At 40.2% G+C, this 19785-nt stretch overlaps 1 protein-coding gene across 2 annotated transcripts; it reads right to left on the bottom strand.

Moving 5' to 3' along the window:
- Positions 1-4032: 4032 nt before the first annotated feature.
- On the bottom strand, positions 4033-16654 carry LOC118667141 (olfactory receptor 1J4-like). 2 transcript variants are annotated; one of them, XM_036329931.1, is made up of 2 exons: positions 16158-16654; positions 4033-4972 (listed from the first exon to the last, which is right to left on the bottom strand). In XM_036329931.1, exons 1-2 carry the CDS (start codon positions 16652-16654, stop codon positions 4033-4035), a joined length of 1437 nt encoding a protein of 478 aa, XP_036185824.1. The 2 variants fall into 2 exon arrangements, with proteins under 2 accessions (XP_036185824.1, XP_036185825.1); XM_036329932.1 differs by lacking the exon at positions 4033-4972 and having other exon boundaries at positions 15713-16654.
- Positions 16655-19785: the final 3131 nt, after the last annotated feature.

The following is a 19785-nucleotide window of genomic DNA, read 5'->3' as shown; positions in this document are numbered from 1 at the left end:
AGATTTTTTTTCCAGCTTCTGCTATTGATCTCTAGTTTAAAATTCACTGTGGTTTGAGAGCATACTTTGTATTTCTATTCTTTTAAATTGTTGAGGGTTTGTTTTATATCTTAGAATGTGGGATATATTGTTTAATATTCCATGTGAGATTAAGAAAAATGTGTACTCTTGCTGTTGTTGGATGAAGTGTTTTAGAAATGTCAGTTAGGTCCAGCTGATTGATGGTGCTATTCAGGTCAACTATATCCTTGCTGGCTTTTTGCCTATTGGATCTGTCAGTGACTGATAGAGGGGTGTTGAAATCTCCAACTATAATAGTGAGTTTGTCTATTTCTCCTTGCCAGTCTATCAGTTTTTGACACTCTGTTGTTAGGTGCCTATGCGTTAATGGTTGTTATGTTTTCTTGGTGAATTGACTTCTCTATCATTATGTAATGAACTCTTTATCCCTGATAATTTTCCTGTTCTGAAATCAGCTTTTTCTGACATTAAGATAGCGACTCCAACTTTCTTTTGATCAGTTTTTACATGGTATGTCTTTCTTTATCCCTTCACTATTGTATTGTGGTAAAATATGCATAATGTGAAATTTACCATTTGAATGATTTTTAAGCAAACATCATCACGATCCATCTCCACGACATTTTCATCATCCCATACTGAAACTTTGTACCCATTAAATAATAACTACCCATTCTCTACTCCCCAGCCCCTGGTAACCATTCTACTTTCTGTCTCTATGCACTTGCTTATTCTATGTATTTCTCTATGCACTTGCTTATTCTATGTATTTCATTACATAGATATTTGCCTTTTTGGGTCTGGCTTATTAGCATAATATCTTCAAGGTTTATCCATGTTTTAGCATGTATCACAAGTTTATTCCTTTATAAGGCTAAATAATGTATTCCATTGTATATATACATATTCCACATTTTGATTATTCACTCATCTGTCAATGAACACTTGGGTTGCTTCCACCTTTGACTATTATGAACACGATTGTACAAATATCTGTTTAACTCACTGCTTTAAATTCTTTTGTGTGTATGCCCAGACATGGAATTGCTGGATAATATAAAATTCTACTTTTTAGATTTTGGGGGAACCACAATAATATTTTCCAAAGTGCCTGCACCATTTTATATTTCCATCAGCAGTGCACAAGAGTTAGGATTTCTCCATATCCTTGCCATTTGTTATTTTCTGTTTTTTAAAAAATTATAGTAATCCTAGTGGGTGTGAAGTGGTACCTCACTGTGATTTTGATTTGCATTTCCCCAATGATGTTGAATATCTTCATATGGGCTTATTGGCCATCTGTATATCTTCTTTGGATAAATGTCATTCAGGACCTTTGCCCAATTTTCAATTGGGTGTCTTTTTTTTGTTTTGTTATTGTTGTTGAATTTTAGTTCTTTCATATTCTGGATGTCAGTCCCTCTTCAGATATGTGATTTGTAAATATTTTCTTCAGTTTTCTGTGTCCACCCTATACTTTTAATTTATTTGTGCCTTTATATTTAAAGTGAGTTTCTTGTAAGCACATATAATTGGGTCTTATCTTTTTATTCACTTTGCTAATGTTTACCTTTTAATTGATGGTTTTAGTCCATTCACATTTAAAGTGATTATTGATGTAGTTTGATTTTAGTACCCTGCTGTATTGTACCTGTTTTCTATTTGTTGCATTTGTTCTTTGTTTCTATCTTCCCCTCTTTTTCTGTCTTCTCTGGTTTTAATTGAGCATTTTACATGATTCTTTATTCTTTCTTTTCTTAGCATATCCATTATTCTTCTTAACATTTTTTCAAACTAAAGTATCCTATAGTTTGAAACATATCTTTAAACTTAATCTAAGTTCACTTTGAAATAACAGGTAGTGTAGTTACCTTATATAAGAGTACTCCCAATTCCTCCCTCCCATCACTTAGAACATTGCTGTTAATTCATTTCTCTTATGTATAAGCCAATATTTCTCTTTACATTATTTCTGTTATTACCTTTAATATAGGTTAGGGACATGAGAACTATATAAATTAACTAAGTCAAACAAAGCTAAGTCAGGGGTCTGCTACATGCTGTCTGACATGGAACTGGACTGACTGGAGATGCAAGGAGACCTCAAAGAACTTCCAGATAAGGAAAATTCCTTCAAAGGTTGATTAATAGCTTCTCACCCACACCTTATTGTTTACCCATACAATAAGGGCCACACAATATACCTTATAAAGGTTAAAGTTAATCCAAACTTTTTGCTATTCTCTATTTCCCCATACCAGCAATTTTCCATAGAAACCACAAACATATATAAGCTCAACTTCTAGAGATGGTTGGGGTCTCTCTTCCTTCTCTCATGAGGAGAATCCACTATTCTCTATGGAGTGGCTTTTCCTGCTTGTCTCTCTTCATCACATTGGGGGTAAGGATTTTAACATATAAATTTGGGGGGAACACAAATATTCAGTCTATTGCAGAGAACTTAATATAAGATCTACCTTCTTAGCATATTTCATATATACAACATAGCATTATTAAGTATAGACACTATTACAGCACAATTTTGAATTTAAGTGGTACCACTGAAATTGTTACCTTGTTCCTGATCTTAGGAGGAAAGTATTCAGTCTTTCACTGTTAAGTATGGTATTAGTTTTAGGTTTTTCATAGATATCCTTTACCAATTTAAAGAAGTTTTCTCTATTTCTAGTTTCTGAGATTTTTAAATCAAGATTGGATGTTGAATTTTATCAAATACTTTTACTTTATATATTGATATCCCTTGTTACCTCTCATCTTTATCTTCTACCAATCCCCTCAGTACACTGCTCACTCTCTGTCAATTTAGCTTCCTTTCTGGTTTTTTTTTTGTTGTTGTTTTTTTGTTTTGTTTTTTTTAATATGCCAACCACTCTCTCATCTCAGACTCTGCAGTTTCTACTCCCCAGTCTGGGATATTCCTCCCCTCAGATAAAAACAATGACTTATTCCCCTGTTCTCATTAAGCTTTTTGCTCAAATCCCTTGTTCTTATGGAAGCCTACCTGGGCCACTAGACTACTTAAAATAACAGGGACACCTGCAACACTCCTTTCCCGCTCACCCTGTTAATGCTAATATCCACACTATGACACTCATTATCTTTTAACATAACATGCATTTTTATTTTTACTGATAATGTCTCTCCTCTTTAGTGTAAAAGCCTCAAAGGGAGAAATTTTGACTCATTTGTAAAGCATTGCCCAGTACATAGTACAAATTTGAAATACAAATTTATTTAATGAGTGTTATATCATGAATAAATGTTAGAACATTTATTTTTGCTTCAACTAGAAATGGATTGTTTTAGTTTGAGCAGAAAGAAATCTTCATTTTCGCAAACTGGAAGGAAGAGGAATATAAACCACCCCACCAAGAAACATCCCATAGAGGGAAAAAGACTTAGAATCAGGAAACTTTTAAATAAAGTGATTGCCCTATGCATCTCTATTGGGTTCTTTCCACCATGGGCACAATAAAACTAACTAGTAAGGTCAAAGCTTTACTTTTTAATTTTAGGTAGCTATAAGGAAGCACTTTACTAATTAGCTACCTCAGTAGCAAGGAAAACACTTTGAACTTCCTAGAACTTTATAGTGCTAGAGAAAAAAAATTAAGAAACTAGATTATTATTAATTTTTTATGCAACTATTTTATGATACCTCAATTTTTTAAAAAAACTCAATTTTGTAGATATGAAAACTAACTCAAATAAGGATCAAATGTATATTTTACTTTTTATTTAAAATGTATTATCACATAACACATTTGATAGTTCCAATCTTCAACTTAGGAGTCAAGAATTTAAAGAGTAAGAAGGTACCTTCTGCAATTATATTTTACATTTCTAATCCAGGGAGCATAGGGGACCAAACAGGGGAGACTATTAAAAGTGGGTACAGAGCAAGAAACAGGATGGTTACCTGACTGCACATTTTTCAAGGAGATTTCTCTGACAGGATCAGTGGATGAGATAATAACGAGTAGGGCACTGTCACTTAGAGAAAAGGATCTCCCTCTTGAAAAGTTTCCCCAGAGCCCCCTTCATGTCTCTGTTCCTTAGGCTATAGATGAAGGGGTTTAGCATGGGGGTCACCACTGTGTACATCACTGAGGCAATTATGTCTTTGTCATTGGAGTTGTTTGATGATGGGAAAATGTACAGACCCATAATTGTCCCATAGAATAGAAACACCACGGAGAGGTGGGAGCCACAGGTGGACAAGGCTTTGTACATACCTTTGGTAGAGGGGACCCTCAGGATGGAGACCCCAATTTGAATGTAAGAGACCAGAATCCCAGTAAATGACAGGATACTGATCACTCCCCCAATAGCAAAGATAAACATTTCATTGAGGGAGATGTCTGAGCATGAGAGCTTAAGCAGGGCAGCGAGGTCACAAAAGAAGTGAGGGATAATGTCAGCACAGAAGGACAATTGAACCAGGAGGATGGTGTGGGACAGAGCACTGCCACAGGAGAGGAGCCAAGATCCAGCCAACAGAAATATGCACAGCTCCTCCCTCATGATGGTGGTGTAATGTAGAGGGTGACAGATGGCCACATACCTGTCATATGCCATCACTCCAAGGAGAAGGGTATCAGTACAACCAAAAAATATGAAAAAATACATCTGTGTTACACACTCTGGATAGGAAATAGATTGATCCTGAGTCTGCATGTTCATGAGCATCTTAGGGACAATGACAGATGAGAAGGAGACATCAGAGAAGGCCAAGTGGCTGAGGAAGAGGTACATGGGCGTGTGCAGGCGAGAGTCCAGCCTGATGAGCAGGATGATGAGCAGGTTGCCCAGCACCGTGGTCAGGTACATGCCCAGGAACAGGGTGAAGAACACGCCCTGCTGCCCTGGCGGGATGGGGAGCCCCAGGAGGAGGAACTGGGACCCGCTGCTCTGGTTCTCCCTCCTCATGCTGCCCTTCTTTCTGCTTAGATGGAAGGAATATTAGAAATGTCTCAGATGATAAATAATGATAATGGCTAACACAGTTGGGTTATCTATTTTCTATGGAGAAATTCCTCAGGTATTTCTCAGATGCTGTTGCCTGAATCCTCACTCACACATCGTAGGGAGATAAAGAGGGAGTCATCAGACCTAGAGTGGTCCACAAAATGCCCTTCAGTGTAAACCAGATGAAATCATTTATTTATCTAACATGTTAGGCACTGAACTATTTTCTGGAGAAAATAAGATAAAGTTCCTTCCTTCCAGAGCTCACATTTTAAGGAATCGCCTCTTCACGAACTGCTTCTGAGTATCTGAGAATCTGAAACTAGACTTCTAGTGGGTTCTGACTCCACCACTTTCTAGCTGGTTTCAACAGTTTACCTTTTGGCCTGTTTTTTAAACTTTACCAAATAAGCATGATAATTCCTACCCATAGGGTTTGTAGAAGAATTAAATGATCCCATGAGAGTTATGATATTATAGCAGAGTTCTTTATGTAGTAAGGGCACAGCTATGTCATCTGACATCTTCAGGCCTGTGTGAGTGTCCAGATAAATCTTGGTTGTTGTTTTTTAAATATTGGGTTGATCTTTAGGAATCTAATATACCAGAAATGTGAGGTGGGCATTAGAAAGGAGCAGGTGGCTAATCTAAAAGTTGTGTTAACCTATAAATTTGTTTAATTTAGATTAAAATATTTTTTTCTTTACATATTTTTGTTGTTCATTTCTTTGAGTCTATTTCAGTGAATCAATTGGCTCATATATGAGATTTTAAATGCAGTAACCACCTAGGGACCTGAGAATTGATAGATGCTATAAGATTGGTGATGCCTATTAGAATTAATATTTACCTGATTAGTGTGACTATTTCCCAGTGTCAATATTAATGTAATTGACATTTGTTGAACATGTATTCAACTGTATGCCAGGCAAAAGGAAGGGATTTTTGTGTATATATATTTATGTAGTGTGTGTGCATGTGTGCACATGCAAGCATGCTGAAACTAAGAAATGTTAATAAATGAGCTCATCATCACATGGCCAGTAACCGCTAGTCTTCATTTTTCCCCTTGTGTCTATTTTATTGTGTAAGCTCCTACTGAACATAATCTACCTCACTGTATTTAATTAAGCAAAATAGTCAGGCCTTGAGGCATGTTATTCCAGTGTTTGAAAGAGGATCTCTATGCTCAATATTACCTTAATCACCAGCTCAGATGTCTGCCCATCACTCATTCCTACAGCCATTTATATGCCTACAACCTATAGTTTGCAAACAGCTTTCACATACTTTCAACTACATGCAGTCAGTATATATTTTGTGTCTGAGAAGGAGAGAAGACAGAGACTTTTCTTTTCCATTCTACTAACCTGAGCAGTGAAGTCACTTACACAGTGTGTTTGGTGGTGGAACTTGATGTCAAAGAGAACTCTCCTAATGCTCTTCTCATTAGAAACAGACACTTCCCATTTCTTTGCAAGGGAGTGGCTGGTAGAGTTAAAATACCCGTATTTTATGATGCCTGGAAGAGGAAACTGACATAAGACATGGGAATCCACATCTGACAGTAGATTCTTGTTCCAGACTAGGGTGATTCTCAGGGACAATGGGACAGTAGGAGGAAGTTGGTGACCTCACCCCTTACTAGGCCTCCCTGCTCATTGACAATGGCTGGGTGAGACTTCCACTAAGAGCTCTGGCTTCTCTGGAGGTGAAGTGGGGGTGCTGAGGGACCAGAAAACCTGATGTGTGCAGGCACAGCGCTGCGGTGTCAGGGAGCTAATCAGCGGGAAGGGAACCTGCATCTTGTGTGTAAATGGTCATGTGACCTGTGCTCAGTTATGAAGCTGTAAAGTAAGGTTTGAGAGAATTTTGGCACGGGCCTGCTGTCCCTACTGGCACAGTGCATTCTCTCATGTGGAGCTACCTGGATGGGCAGTCAGGAAAGTCAGCCTCCATCTGAAGAAGGGTATATACTGGCCACAGGGACTGGTGGCTTACTGCGTGCCTGGCATGTATTAAACTGTTGCCAGCAATATTGTACAGGAGCTATTATTATTCATTTATGTTTAAGGCTTCTGGCCTCAGAGAGATCAAAGTAAGGCCACAAAATTATTGGAGGACAACTAGCAGATTTTGAGGACACCCGAACCAGGACACTTAATGAGGCTGCCATGTTCCCTAAGTATAAATATGGGTAATGCTAAAGGCCAGAGTGAGAAATATGAACCCAGGGCACTGGGGCAATACTGGAACATTCAACCCACATAGTCCAATGGCCCCAATAGGGCTTAATGTGGATCCAGTTTGTAAGTGCCTAACTACGTTCTGGTCTTGAGTCCAAAGGAACATCAGAAAGTGAGATTGTTCCAAGCATGGATGGAGCTGGAGAGCATTATGCTAAGTGAAATAAGCCAGTCAGAGAAAGATAAATACCACATGATCTCACTCATTTGTGGATTATAGAGAACAGCATAGACTGATGAACAGGGACTGATCCCAAGACAGAGAAACAGCGATCGGACTATCAATCCCCAGAAGGAAAGGAGGGGAGGGAGGGGGTAAGGGGAAGAGATCAACTAAAGGACTTGTTTGCACGCATATAAGCCAAACCAATGGACATGGACAACAGGGGGATGAGAGCATGAGCCGGGGGTGGGGGGAGGATGGGGGTTAATGGGGGGATTAAGACACATTTGTAATATCTTAACTAATAAAGAATGTTAAAAAATGGTATTTAAATATATAAAAAAGGGAAAAAGAAAGTGAGACTGTTCCATACATGGGCAAATATACAGACACGCATACACATGCTCTTAGAGTTTCAAGCCTTTACTTTCTACTTTCTCCCTATCCATTCTACTCAAACTCCGATTTAGTGGAAGTGTGAGTGTGTTAAAAACAATACACACACTTCTATACATATTCTCTCTCTCTCTCTCTCTCTCTCTCTCTCTCTCTCTCTCTCTCACACACACACACACACATCCAGCACACATATTGTTGAAGGATGATTTGCTGTTTTTTTCCTGATATATGCATATCCTAGATCAGTGATGGCGAACCTATGACACGCGTGTCAGAGGTGACACGCGAACTCATTTTTTTGGTTGATTTTTCTTTGTTAAATGGCATTTAAATATACAAAATAATTATCAAAAATATAAGTCTTTGTTTTACTATGGTTGCAAATATCAAAAAACTTCTATATGTGACACAGCACCAGTGTTAAGTTAGGGTTTTTCAAAATGCTGACACGCCGAGCTCAAAAGGTTCGCCATCACTGTCCTAGATGAAAATGGCCATGGCACAAAACTGTTTCACACAAGTTCATAAATAATCATATGTGCAAAATGCTCACAATGCACAGTCATACAAAGAACTTATGGACAACATATAATAGAAGCACATACATATAGGCACTTACAGACAGTCACAGATACTCAGATTGCAACATACAAAATCACACCAACAGTACACGGACAACATAGACATAACCCCTAAAGCACATGCATTGCTCAGAGATTTCCAGCCTGGCATGATCAGTGCACATCCCAGGTGGAGGCTGTCCATGTGTGTCAGTGACACTTACAGGTAGAAATACACAGAACACATATACCTAGTCTCATGTTCCCACACACATGTTTATAGGGGCAGAATCCTGGTCCATTCTAACCTATGCTAGTCCTTAAAAATCTCAAATACCTTCTGCTCTGTGCTGTTTCCTTAGTCTTCCCTTTCTGTCCAAGAGACCGGGGAGGCACAGGACAAGATGCAGCCTCCATGGCCCAAGGACCTTCATAAATTTGCTTGTCTGTTTATCAGCAATAGAACAATGGGCAAGAGGGGTTTATTTATAGCAGAAAGAAGATATGGGGGAGAAGACACCTAGGATCTTCAATAGAGAAACAGCCAATGTGAACTAATTGAACAAATTACTGCTGGCCTCTTGGGGAGGAGCCTGTGCAAGGACCAGAGGGGCTGAGCCACTGGAGTCCCTGAGGGCAACGTCTCTGATGTCGTCTGAAAGGGGCACTCTGGGCTCCTTTCTATCTGATCTGGTGGTTCCAGGTGGATGGAGGAGAGGCCAGGGTCAGTCTGGGCTTCTCAAGTCTACACTATTGTAGAATAAGCCTGTTCCTTTATCACAAGCAAGGCTCTTGTAGCTCCTACACAAGCCTCCTCTAAAGCTCAGCAGGTCTCCCTGCTACCTGGGGGGCAGGGGCTGGGCCTCACTCAAATGGTAGGAGAATGAAAGGATGGACTCTGTAGAGTCTTGAATTGAATATGGACTCTGCCACTTACTGTGAGCTCCTGAACAATTCAATTTAATTCAACAACATTCAGAGTCTTTAAGTGTAACGTGGTGATAAGAATAGTACCTTCCTTATGAGGTTGTTGTAAGAATTAAATGATACAATGCATCTCAGAGTTCTTATCACAGTGCCTAACACATGCAAATGTCCAATAAATATTAGGGCATATCACCAATAGTGGCAGGGCACTTAATAAGCATTGGGAAATTAAGTGAATTAATTAATTTATTTGTTTTTTTATAAATAGTTATTAAAGACTTCTTAAATGTGACAGTCTAGGCTGTGGGAGCACAGCAATGAATAAAATAGAAATACATCATCTGGTAGAGCTTACATTTTAAGGGGAGGAAGCAAAGAAAAAAATAAAACAAATCAATACACAACAGAACAAAATCACAAAAATCACAATAGTAAAATCCATGACATGGCAGTTGGTGAAAGGAGTCATGGAGTAAAACAAAGCAGGGAAGGGGTACAAAAGAGGACAAGAAGCAATTCAGAATTAATAGGGTGGTCAATGTAGGTGTCCTGAGAAGATGAGATATGAATTAAAAATAGTTTATTAGAATGGGAATGTTTTCATTAACCTTTCATTATCTGAGGAGGAAACTTCACACTCCACCAAATAATTTATTAAATCCACAGAAAAATTTCATAATGTATGAAATCCACATTTGGCCATAATCATTCTCAATGTCAACCTACAGTCATAGCTGCCACCACTGTACCTGCTGGGATAGCTGCCTCAGACCTCTCCACCTCTCAAAAATTCATGATCTTCTAGATCAGTGGTTCTCAACCTTCCTAATGCCGCGACCCTTTAATACAATTCCTCATGTTGTGGTGACCCCCAATGTCATTGTTACAAATTGAGCATAATTAAAGCATAGTGATTAATCATAAAAACAATATGTAATTATATATGTGTTTTCCGATGGTCTTAGGCGACCCCTGTGAAAGGGTCGTTCAACCCCCAAAGGGGTCACGACCCACAGGTTGAGAACCACTGTCCTAGATCCCGCTTAAAGCTCTCTCTCAATCTAAAAAGATTCCCAAAATATCAATCTTGAAACACATATCTGTCCCCAAATATACCTTAGACTTTTGCTTTTTAAAATATTTTTATTGATTTTGGAGAGGAAGGGAGAGGGAGAGAGATATAGAAACATCAATGAAGAGAGGGAATCATTGATCCGCTGCTTCCTGCACACTCCACACTGGGAACCGAGCCCGCAACCTGGCTATGTGCCCTGACTGGGAATAGAACTGTTACCTCCTGCTTCATAGGTCTATGCTCATCCACTGGGCAAGATGGCCAGGTTCAGCACCCAAATATAATGTGGCTCATTTACTTTACCCCAAAAAGTCTAGGCATGCCAAAGAAAGAGAGCTTTAGTTGACATTCCTCTATGCCCAACTGCCTAACACAGGTCTGCACACATAGAAGGGGCTTAGTAATTGATGTAGTCAATAGATCAGCTCCCTTCCTATAAACCAAGGGGGCGTAAAACCTAAGTCATAACCCAAAACACTGACACCAAAAACTGGCAAGGATCTTAACAGGAACTGTCATTCATTGCTGGTAGGAATGCACAATAGTACAGCCATTTTGGGGGACAGTTTGGCTGTTTCTTATAAAACTGAACAAACTCTTCCTATACAATCCAGCAATCACATTCCTTGGTATTTACTAAATGTGAGGAAAACTTATGCCCACAAAAAACCAACACATGGGTGTTTAATAGCAGCTTTACTCATAGAGTAATTGTCAAAAGTTGGAAGCAACCAAGATGCCCTTCCGTAGTTGAATGGGTACTTGTGGGGACATCTGGATGGAGAGTCACAGGGTGCCTGTCTTAGTCTGTTTGGGTTGCAACAACAAAATACCATAGACTGGGGGCTTATAAAGAACAGAAATTTATTTGTCACAGTTCTGGAGGCTGAGAAGTTTACATTCAAGGTGCTGGCCGATTTGGTGTTTGGCTTGGGCTAGCTTCTTACTTCATGTACAGCTGTCTTCTTGCTTCTCATGCCCTCAGATGATGGGAGGGGCAAAGGAGCTCTCCGGTGTCTCTTTCATAAGGGCACTAATCCCATCCATGAGGGCTCCAATCTTGTGCCCTAATTACCTCCACCCCAAATATCATCACATTGGGGAATAGGTTTCAACATGTGATTTTTTTGGGGGGGAGGGCACAAACATTCAGTTTATAGCAGATATTATGCAGTAGATTGTAACAATTCCTTCTGAGCATTTCCCTTTTTTCATTTGCTTTGAATGGTTTTACATTTCATGTAACACTGCTACCAAGGTGACTACCCCCTTTTCTTTTCTTTGAACTTTTGGATATTCTTTTGAAATCCATCTTCTAAAACAATAATTTTTAGGTTAATTCACTTGTTTCTCAGCATTATTTAAACCCTAGGGCAGTGATGGCGAACCTTTTGAGCTTGGCGTGTCAGAATTTTGAAAAACCCTAACTTAACTCTGGTGCCGTGTCACATACAGAAATTTTTTGATATTTTTAACCATAGTAAAACAAAGATTTATATATATATATATATTTTAAAATATTTTTATTGATTTCAGAGAGGAAGGAAGAGGGAGAGAGAGATAGAAACATCAATGATGAGAGAGAATCATTGATTGGCTGCCTCCTGCACGCTCCCCACTGGGGATTGAGTCCACAACCTGGGCATGTGCCCTTGACTGGAATCGAACCTAGGACCCTTCAGTCTACAGGCCGACACTCTATCCACTGAGCCAAACCAGCTAGGGCAAGATTTATATTTTTGATATTTATTTTACATATTTAAATGCCATTTAACAAAGAAAAATCAACCAAAAAAAAGTGAGTTCGCGTGTCACCTCTGACACGCATGTCATAGGTTCGCCATCACTGCCCTAGGGTTTTCTTGTTTCTAAATTCCTGGGCCTCTGGTTCTTGTTAGGTCAGGGAGGAGACCTGAGGTCAAAATTCCCTTTTCCCCACCAGGCTAGGGTTTGATTTGTCTACATATCTCTACCTACAGCCATAGCTAACCTGAAGCCATCAGTCAGACATCCCCCGAGGGCTCCCTGACTGTGAGAGGACTCAGGCTGGGCTGAGGGACCCCCGAGTGCACAAATTTCATGCACCGGGCCTCTAGTGTCAATATAAAGTAAGAAAATACATAATTAAGTTAAATAGTTAAAGGATAAAAAATATATCATGCAAACACTAATTTAAAAAATCTATAGTGGCAACATTAATATTAAACAAATTAGATTTAAGAGCAAAGAATATTGCCAGAGAAATGGCCATCATTTCATGATGATAAAACAGTAAATTCGTGAAGAGAGCATACAAATTCTAAGCATATGAGCACCTAATAACAGGTTTGAATAAAAAGAGAAGCACAATCTGATGGAACTGTAAGAAGAAATACACAAATTTATAATTATAACAGAAGTTTTCAATATTCCTCCCTCAATAGTAAAAAAGACTAGAGAGGAATTATTAATAATATAAAAACTTAAGCAACACTATCAACAAACTTGTCCTAATTGACATTTCTAGAACATTCTTCCCAACAATAGCAGAATATACATTTTTAAGTGTATATGTAATGTTTACCAAGAGGAACCATATGTTGGGCCACTAAACAAGTTTTACTAAGTTTTAAAGGATTCAAATAATACAAAGTGTGCTTTCTGACCAAAATGGAGTTAATTTAAGAATTAATAAAGAATATCAGGTGAAAATATCCAAATATTTAGAAATGAAATTATATACTAAACAAACCATAAGTCAAGAGGAAAAAGTCAAAGGAAATTTAGAAATATTTTCAGCTGATGGAAAATGGAACAGAATATATAAAAATTTGTGAGATAAACAAACAGAAATGCTTAGGCTTAGAGGGATATTTATAGGACTAAATGCCTGTAACAGAAAACAACAAAGGTCTCATATCAGTTTTCTAAGATTTTACCTTATAGAAACTAGAAAAAGAAGAGCAAACTAAATCCAAAGTAAGCAAAAAGAATAATACTAGAGGCCCGGTGCACAAAATTCATGCACACAGGGGGGGGGGGGAGGTCCCTCAGTCCGGCCTGCACCCTCTCCAATCTGGGACCCCTCGGTGGATGTCCGACTGCCTCTCGCAATCTGGGACTGCTGGCTCCTAACTGCTCACCTGCCTGCCTGCCTGATCACCCCTAACCCCTCTGCCTGCCTGCCTGATCGCCCCTAACCATCTCTGCCTGCCTGCCTGATCGCCCTTAACTGCTCCCCAGCTGGCCTGATCATCCCTAACTGCCTCTGCCTCACCCTGCACCCGGGACCCAGGATTCCCTCCTCCAGCTGGCCGCAGGCACCCAGGACCTGGGCCGGCTTTGCCAGGGCTGGCTGCAGCCACAGGGGATTGTGGGTGGGCAGCTTCACCCAGGCCTCAGCTGCAGGTGCCTGGCACCCCAGGGTGTGTGGCTTGTCCCTCTCCTGGGCCACAGCCTGGCTGGTCCCCATTCCTCTCTCGTGAGCTCATTTGTGCCTGGCAGGTCCCCATTCCCCTCTCCCCAGTGTTGAGTGTCTGAGCAGTTAAGGTGTGACTGCGTGAGGGCGTGATGGCATGAGGGCATGATGACCATTTGCATATTAGCTCTTTATTATATAGGATAGTGGAAATAATAAAGAGGAAAGCAGAAATCAATAAAATAGAAAATAGAAAGGCAATACATAATACCAATAAAACTAAAAGTTTGTTCTTTCAGAAAAATTATGAAATTGATAAACCAGACTAATCAAAGAAAAAAAAGACACAAATTACTGTCAGAAATAAGGGGAGGGAGGGCAGGCTTACAAAAACATCTGAGGCAACTTTTCAGGGTGACTTGAGGATATGTTCATTGCCTTGATTGTGGTGATGGTTTCACATGTATATATCAAAATACATTAATTTTAACTTTTAAAAACTGTATGTCAATAAAAATGTAAGTGAAAAGGAAAAAAGGGACATATGTAATACTTTCAGCAATAAAGATTTATTAAAAATAAAAGAAATAAGAAAGAAGCAGGTCCCCTCAGACAACAGAGGCATTTCCATTGAGACCACTTTCTCATTATCTTAATGAACACAATTTCAAACCAGGGAAGCCTTTCCGCACAAATGTATTTCACAGCAGAATTTAACATAGAAATATTATTTTTCTCCATCTTTATTTTTCAGAGCAGATTCCTTTGGAAGAGTAAGCTTTTCCCACCCAGTCACCATCCAAATGACTGGAGATCAGAGTTACATCTGCCCTATTCCATTGCTTCCTTAAGGGATGATTCCTATGTTTGGTCCACATTGCATCATCTACAGGGCTCCCAAGGATATACAGTTCTTTCAGTTATTTGCAAAGTTTTGGCAGAATTTTCCTCCATATCGATTATCTATAGCAATCCCCAGTGAAGGTGTAGATGTTTATTTTTAGGACATGCATCTTGATTCAGTTACATGTATTGCTCTTAATCGCTTAATTTAAATGTTCTCAACCTCGGCCTCACATAAGAGTCATCTGGGAGAAGTTTTGTATTGTGTTTAGATTTTAGGAAACCATCAGAAGCATTCAATTAGTCAGCTGCTCCATTCAGTAAGCCAGCATTCTGAATTTCCTTACCTTAAACTTTGGAGTTAAATTAAGAAACCTAGATCTGGAAAAACATGTTTGACAAATTGAGGGTGGAACTAAGGAGCCCATTGCTGAAATACGGATTATGATTAGTTCTTACGCAGCCATTTCAAGTGTTCTAATTATCTACACCACTGAGTTACACAAGTATTGATACAAACTCATATAAGATGTCCACATAAACACTACAAAAGTTTCCAAACCACAACACATTAGACACTTTCCATATTCTTCAACTTCAAGAACGAGAGGATACGGCTTGTAAGAATGCCTAACAAATTCAAACACCAAATACATTTGCAGTCAACATTTCTTTTACCTTAAAGAGGAAACATGTATCAAAGCAAGATTTTCTTGTCTATTCATTAATATAAGGAAATACTGCAATTTTAAAGGATGCAGTTTTTTCTACTCCTGACTTAAAAGAAATTGGGTGCTTTAAAGACAACTGAGATAATGGTGCTGTTGTATGTATCAGATCCCAAGGCTTATGGAAGCATAAAGAGACAAAAAATAAAAGCTAAAGCAAAAAGAAGTTGGTTCAAAGAGCACAGTTGGTGAGTCTGTGCCTGGAGGAAGCCACGGGGTTCGTGGGAAGCAAACAGTAATAACAGTCAAAACAAGTAACCGAAACATGGAGCTGAGATGGATGTGTCAGTAGCAAGGATAATCCCCTGCATAGTTTTCCACAGTGACTTTTGGTGAACTAACGACTGAGAAGGTGAGGTGATTGTCACTTGGAGAAAAGGATCTCCCTCCTGAAAAGTTTCCCCAGAGCCCCCTTCATGTCTCTGTTCCTCAGGCTATAGATGAAGGGGTTCATCATGGGGGTCACCACTGTGTACATCACTGAGGCAATTACGTCTTTGTCATTAGAGTTGTTTGATGATGGGAAAATGTATAGAACTACAATTGGCCCGTAGAATAGAAACACCACGGAGAGGTGGGAGCCACAGGTGGACAAGGCTTTGCAGATCCCTTTGGTAGAGGGGACCCTCAGGATGGAGACCCCAATGCGGACATAAGAGGCCAGGATGCCAGTCAGTGGTGTGATGATACCCAGTGCCCCCACAGTGAAGATGACCAACTCATTGATGGAGATGTCAGAGCAGGACAATTTGAGCAGAGCTGCAAGATCACAAAAGAAATGCGGGATAGTGTTATCAGCACAGAAGGACAGCCTGGCCAGGCTGAGAGTGTGGGACATTGCACTGCTACATGAAAATAACCAGGATACAGCCACTAGTGAGGTACACAGTTTTTCCCCCATGATGGTGGTGTATTGTAGAGGGTGACAGATGGCCACGTACCTGTCATATGCCATCACTCCAAGGAGAAGGTTATCAATGCAACCAAAAAATATGAAGAAATACATCTGTGTTACACATCCTGCATAGGGGATGGATTGATCCTGAGTCTGCATGTTCATGAGCATCTTAGGGACAGTGACAGATGAAAAGCAGACATCAGTGAAGGCCAAGTGGCTGAGGAAGAAGTACATGGGCGTGTGCAGGCGAGAGTCCAGCCTGATGAGCAGGATGATGAGCAGGTTGCCCAGCACTGTGGTCAGGTACATGCCCAGGAACAGGGTGAAGAACACGCCCTGCTGCCCTGGCGGAATGGGGAGCCCTAAGAGGAGGAACTGGGACACGCTGCTGTGGTTCTCAGGCCTCATGCTCCTCCTCTCTCTTCTGGGGATGAAAGGGCAGTGAAAAATGTCAGAGACTTTGAAAGAGTGATTATAGCCACCACAGTAGGGTCTCTTACTTTCTCCTGGAGAAAAAGAATAATTTCTTGAATACGTATCATCAGCTAGCTCTGCCAAAGCGAGCAACAACCCTCAATGTCAAGCATGGTTTCTTTCAAATTGTATGCATGCATATAAGCATAACCAATGGACACAGACACTAGGGGGGTGAGGGCATGTGCTAGGGGTGGGGGTGGCTGGGGGGAGTTCAGTGGGGGGAAAGGAGACATGTGTAATACTATATGTAATACTTGAAACAATAAAATAAAATTTAAAAAATAAAATAAACAAGGAAATAAAGGAAACATTAAGACCAGGTCCAGCATAAAAGAGGCACACCTTATTGAAAGTTTGTGTGTGTGTGTGTGTGTGTGTGTTTTAAAAAGCAACCAGACTGAATTTTTTTCCTCATTTTTCCTCCCGTCTATGACAAACACCCCCCCAAAAATCCAGCTTTAAAGCCATTTTGCAATGGTTGTGATTTCCAGTTAAATACCTTGTAATTAAAAAAAGAAACCAGAACAAATTCATTCTACTTATTATTTTAATCAAACAGGTTCCTGGCACTATGCTACCAAATTGAGATGTAAGAATAAATGGGACACACAGGACCTCTTTCCTCAGCCCCCTGACCGTCTGGGCACCCCTGACAGAGGACTGAGTAAACGTGAAGCTCTGCAGCCAGATTCCTTGTGCTGCAAGTCTGGCCCCACCACTTTCTGGGTGGATGAGTTGAGGGGGTGATTGTCTTCGCCTCATGTTGTGCCACAGCTTGTGAAGATACCAATGTCACACATTCCTAGAGTTCATAAGTGGGTTCTAATTCAAGACACATCAATATATAAGAACAGTGTCCTGTACAAAATAAACATACACAATTTTAGCCATTATTTTTATGACATGCTAACTTTCCAAATAAAGCCAAGATCAAATGCAGGAATTTAATTAAACAGCATAATGAGATGGTCAGCACACTCTTCTGATCTATACCAGGGCTATGAATTCTGATACCCTGTGCTTCGTGCTGTTTCCTGAGTCCTCACTTTCAGTGCAGGAAATCCAGGATCAAAGTAAAGAGAGCAAACCTTTGTGGTTCGAGGACTTTTACAGACTTTCATGTCTGTTCACCAGCTTCAAAACAGTGGGCAGGAGATCTCCTTTTACCATCAGAAAGAGACCCCAGAGGGAGACAGCCCCAGGTCCCTGAGTAGAGCAGCAGTCATTTGGGATAACTGCCCACCTTCCTCCTGGCCCCTTGGGAAGGAGCGTGTTTAGGGGCCACAGGAGCTGAGCTGTACCTGGAGTCCCAGGAGAAAGGGTTCTTAATGCCAGTGATACCTCGGGCCTCTGGTCAAGTCTCTGGATGGGAAGCAGGAGGTTCCCAGTTGCCCGTGGCCTCTGCATCACAATTTCAGCTTCTCTGCCCAGCAGTGAATGGCCCAGGCAGTGTACGGCTTCAGCAAGCTGGCAAAACGCTACACAGACCTGTGTTCCAACACAAAGCCCCTTCAAATGTACTGGTGTCCCCACCCTCTGTGGGGTCCTATAGGGTAGGGTCTGTACCTTGTTCAGGGGCAATGGGATTGAGTCTGTAGGCTCTGGGAAAAAGATTCTGGGCTCCGTCCCCTTACTAAGAGAGCATGTCTGAGAGATTTATCAAAGATCTCTGAGACCTGGGTCCTTCAAAGTGGAAATAATAATAATACTCTTCAGATGAGTTGAGGGATGATTAAATGAGCACATAGTGTAAGCTTAATAAATGTTCAGGGTTATTGTCAATATCTTTGTAACACCAGGCATCAGCTATGGCTGAAATAGGCACTTGGTAACGTTGAATGATTCATTTGTTCATTCATTGACACATTCTCTTAAGTAATTATTAAGGTTCTCACAAAAGTAAGACAGTGATATATACTCTGGAGACACAGTAGTGAATAAAACAAACAGAAATTCCTCTTGGAGAGCAGGGGGAGCAGAAAACAAGTTTTAATTAAAAATATGGTAGGTAAAAAAAAATATGGTAGGTAAATGGCAAAAGTGCTCGGGTACAACAAAACCAGGTTTGGAGCTCTGTATCCATGGATCTGTTTCTGTTTTGTTTGTTCCTTTATATTGTTCTTTAGATTCCACATATAAGTGAAAAATCATTTGGTATTTGTCTTTCTCTGACTTATTTCACTTTAGTATAATAATCTCTAGGTCCATCTTTGCTGTCCCAAATAGTACAATTTCATTCTTTATAATGGCTGAGTGATATTCCAGTGTGTGTGTGTGTGTGTGTGTGTGTGTGCGCGCGCGCGCGTGTGTGTAAAATAGCTTTTTTATCCACTTGTCTTTTGATGGGCCCTTGTGTTGCTTTCATAGCTTGATTATTGTAAATAACACTGCAAAGAACATAGGGGTGCATGTATTCTTCTGAATTAGTATTTGGGGTTCCTTCAGATATATACCCAGAATGGGAATTGCTGGCTTATAAGAAAGTTCCATTTTTAATTTTTGGAGAGAAACAATAACAACATTAAGTATGCTCGTGTTATTCCTCTATTGAATAACTTCTAGTGGGTTCCCAAATCATTCAGACTGAAAACCAAAAACTCTGCTATGGTGATCAATTTTATGTGTTAACTTGGCTAGACTACAGTATCCAGATATTTGGTCAAACATATTCTAGATGTTTCCATGAAGATTATTTTTGAGATGGAATTAACAATGCAGCTAGCAGACTCTGAATAAAGTAGATTGGCCTCCAGAATGTTGCTGGGCCTCATATGATCAGTTGAGGGCCTTAAGAAAAAAACTGACTTCCCCCAAAGAAGAGATTGTGTTCTCAGAAGACTGCCTTCAGACTCAAACTGCATCTTTTCCCTGAGTTTCTAGTCAGCCAGCCTACTCTGTGGAGTTTGGACTACCAGCCTTCACAGTTGCATGAGCCAATTTCTTAAAATCTTCTCTTCTCTCCCCCTCCCCCTCCCCTCCCTCTCCCCCTCCCCTTCCCCTTCCCCTCCCCTTCCCCTCCCCTCCCCTTCCCCTTCCCCTTCCTTTCCCTTCCCTTCCCTTCC

Source organism: Myotis myotis, unplaced genomic scaffold (assembly GCF_014108235.1).
Source record: "Myotis myotis isolate mMyoMyo1 unplaced genomic scaffold, mMyoMyo1.p scaffold_m19_p_12, whole genome shotgun sequence".
NCBI lineage: Eukaryota > Metazoa > Chordata > Mammalia > Chiroptera > Vespertilionidae > Myotis > Myotis myotis.
Note: the sequence above shows the minus strand (reverse complement) of the source record. Positions and strands in the feature narration are given on the sequence as shown.

Bases quoted from the DNA above. Each gene is read 5' to 3' on its own strand.
- LOC118667141 (XM_036329931.1), bottom strand. From the start codon at position 16,654: ATGAGGCCTGAGAACCACAGCAGCGTGTCCCAGTTCCTCCTCTTAGGG. The intron at 4,973-16,157 runs GTCCTTCTGTGC...AAAGAAGGGCAG, and splicing joins ACTCTCAGCCTGGCCAGGCT to CATGAGGAGGGAGAACCAGA.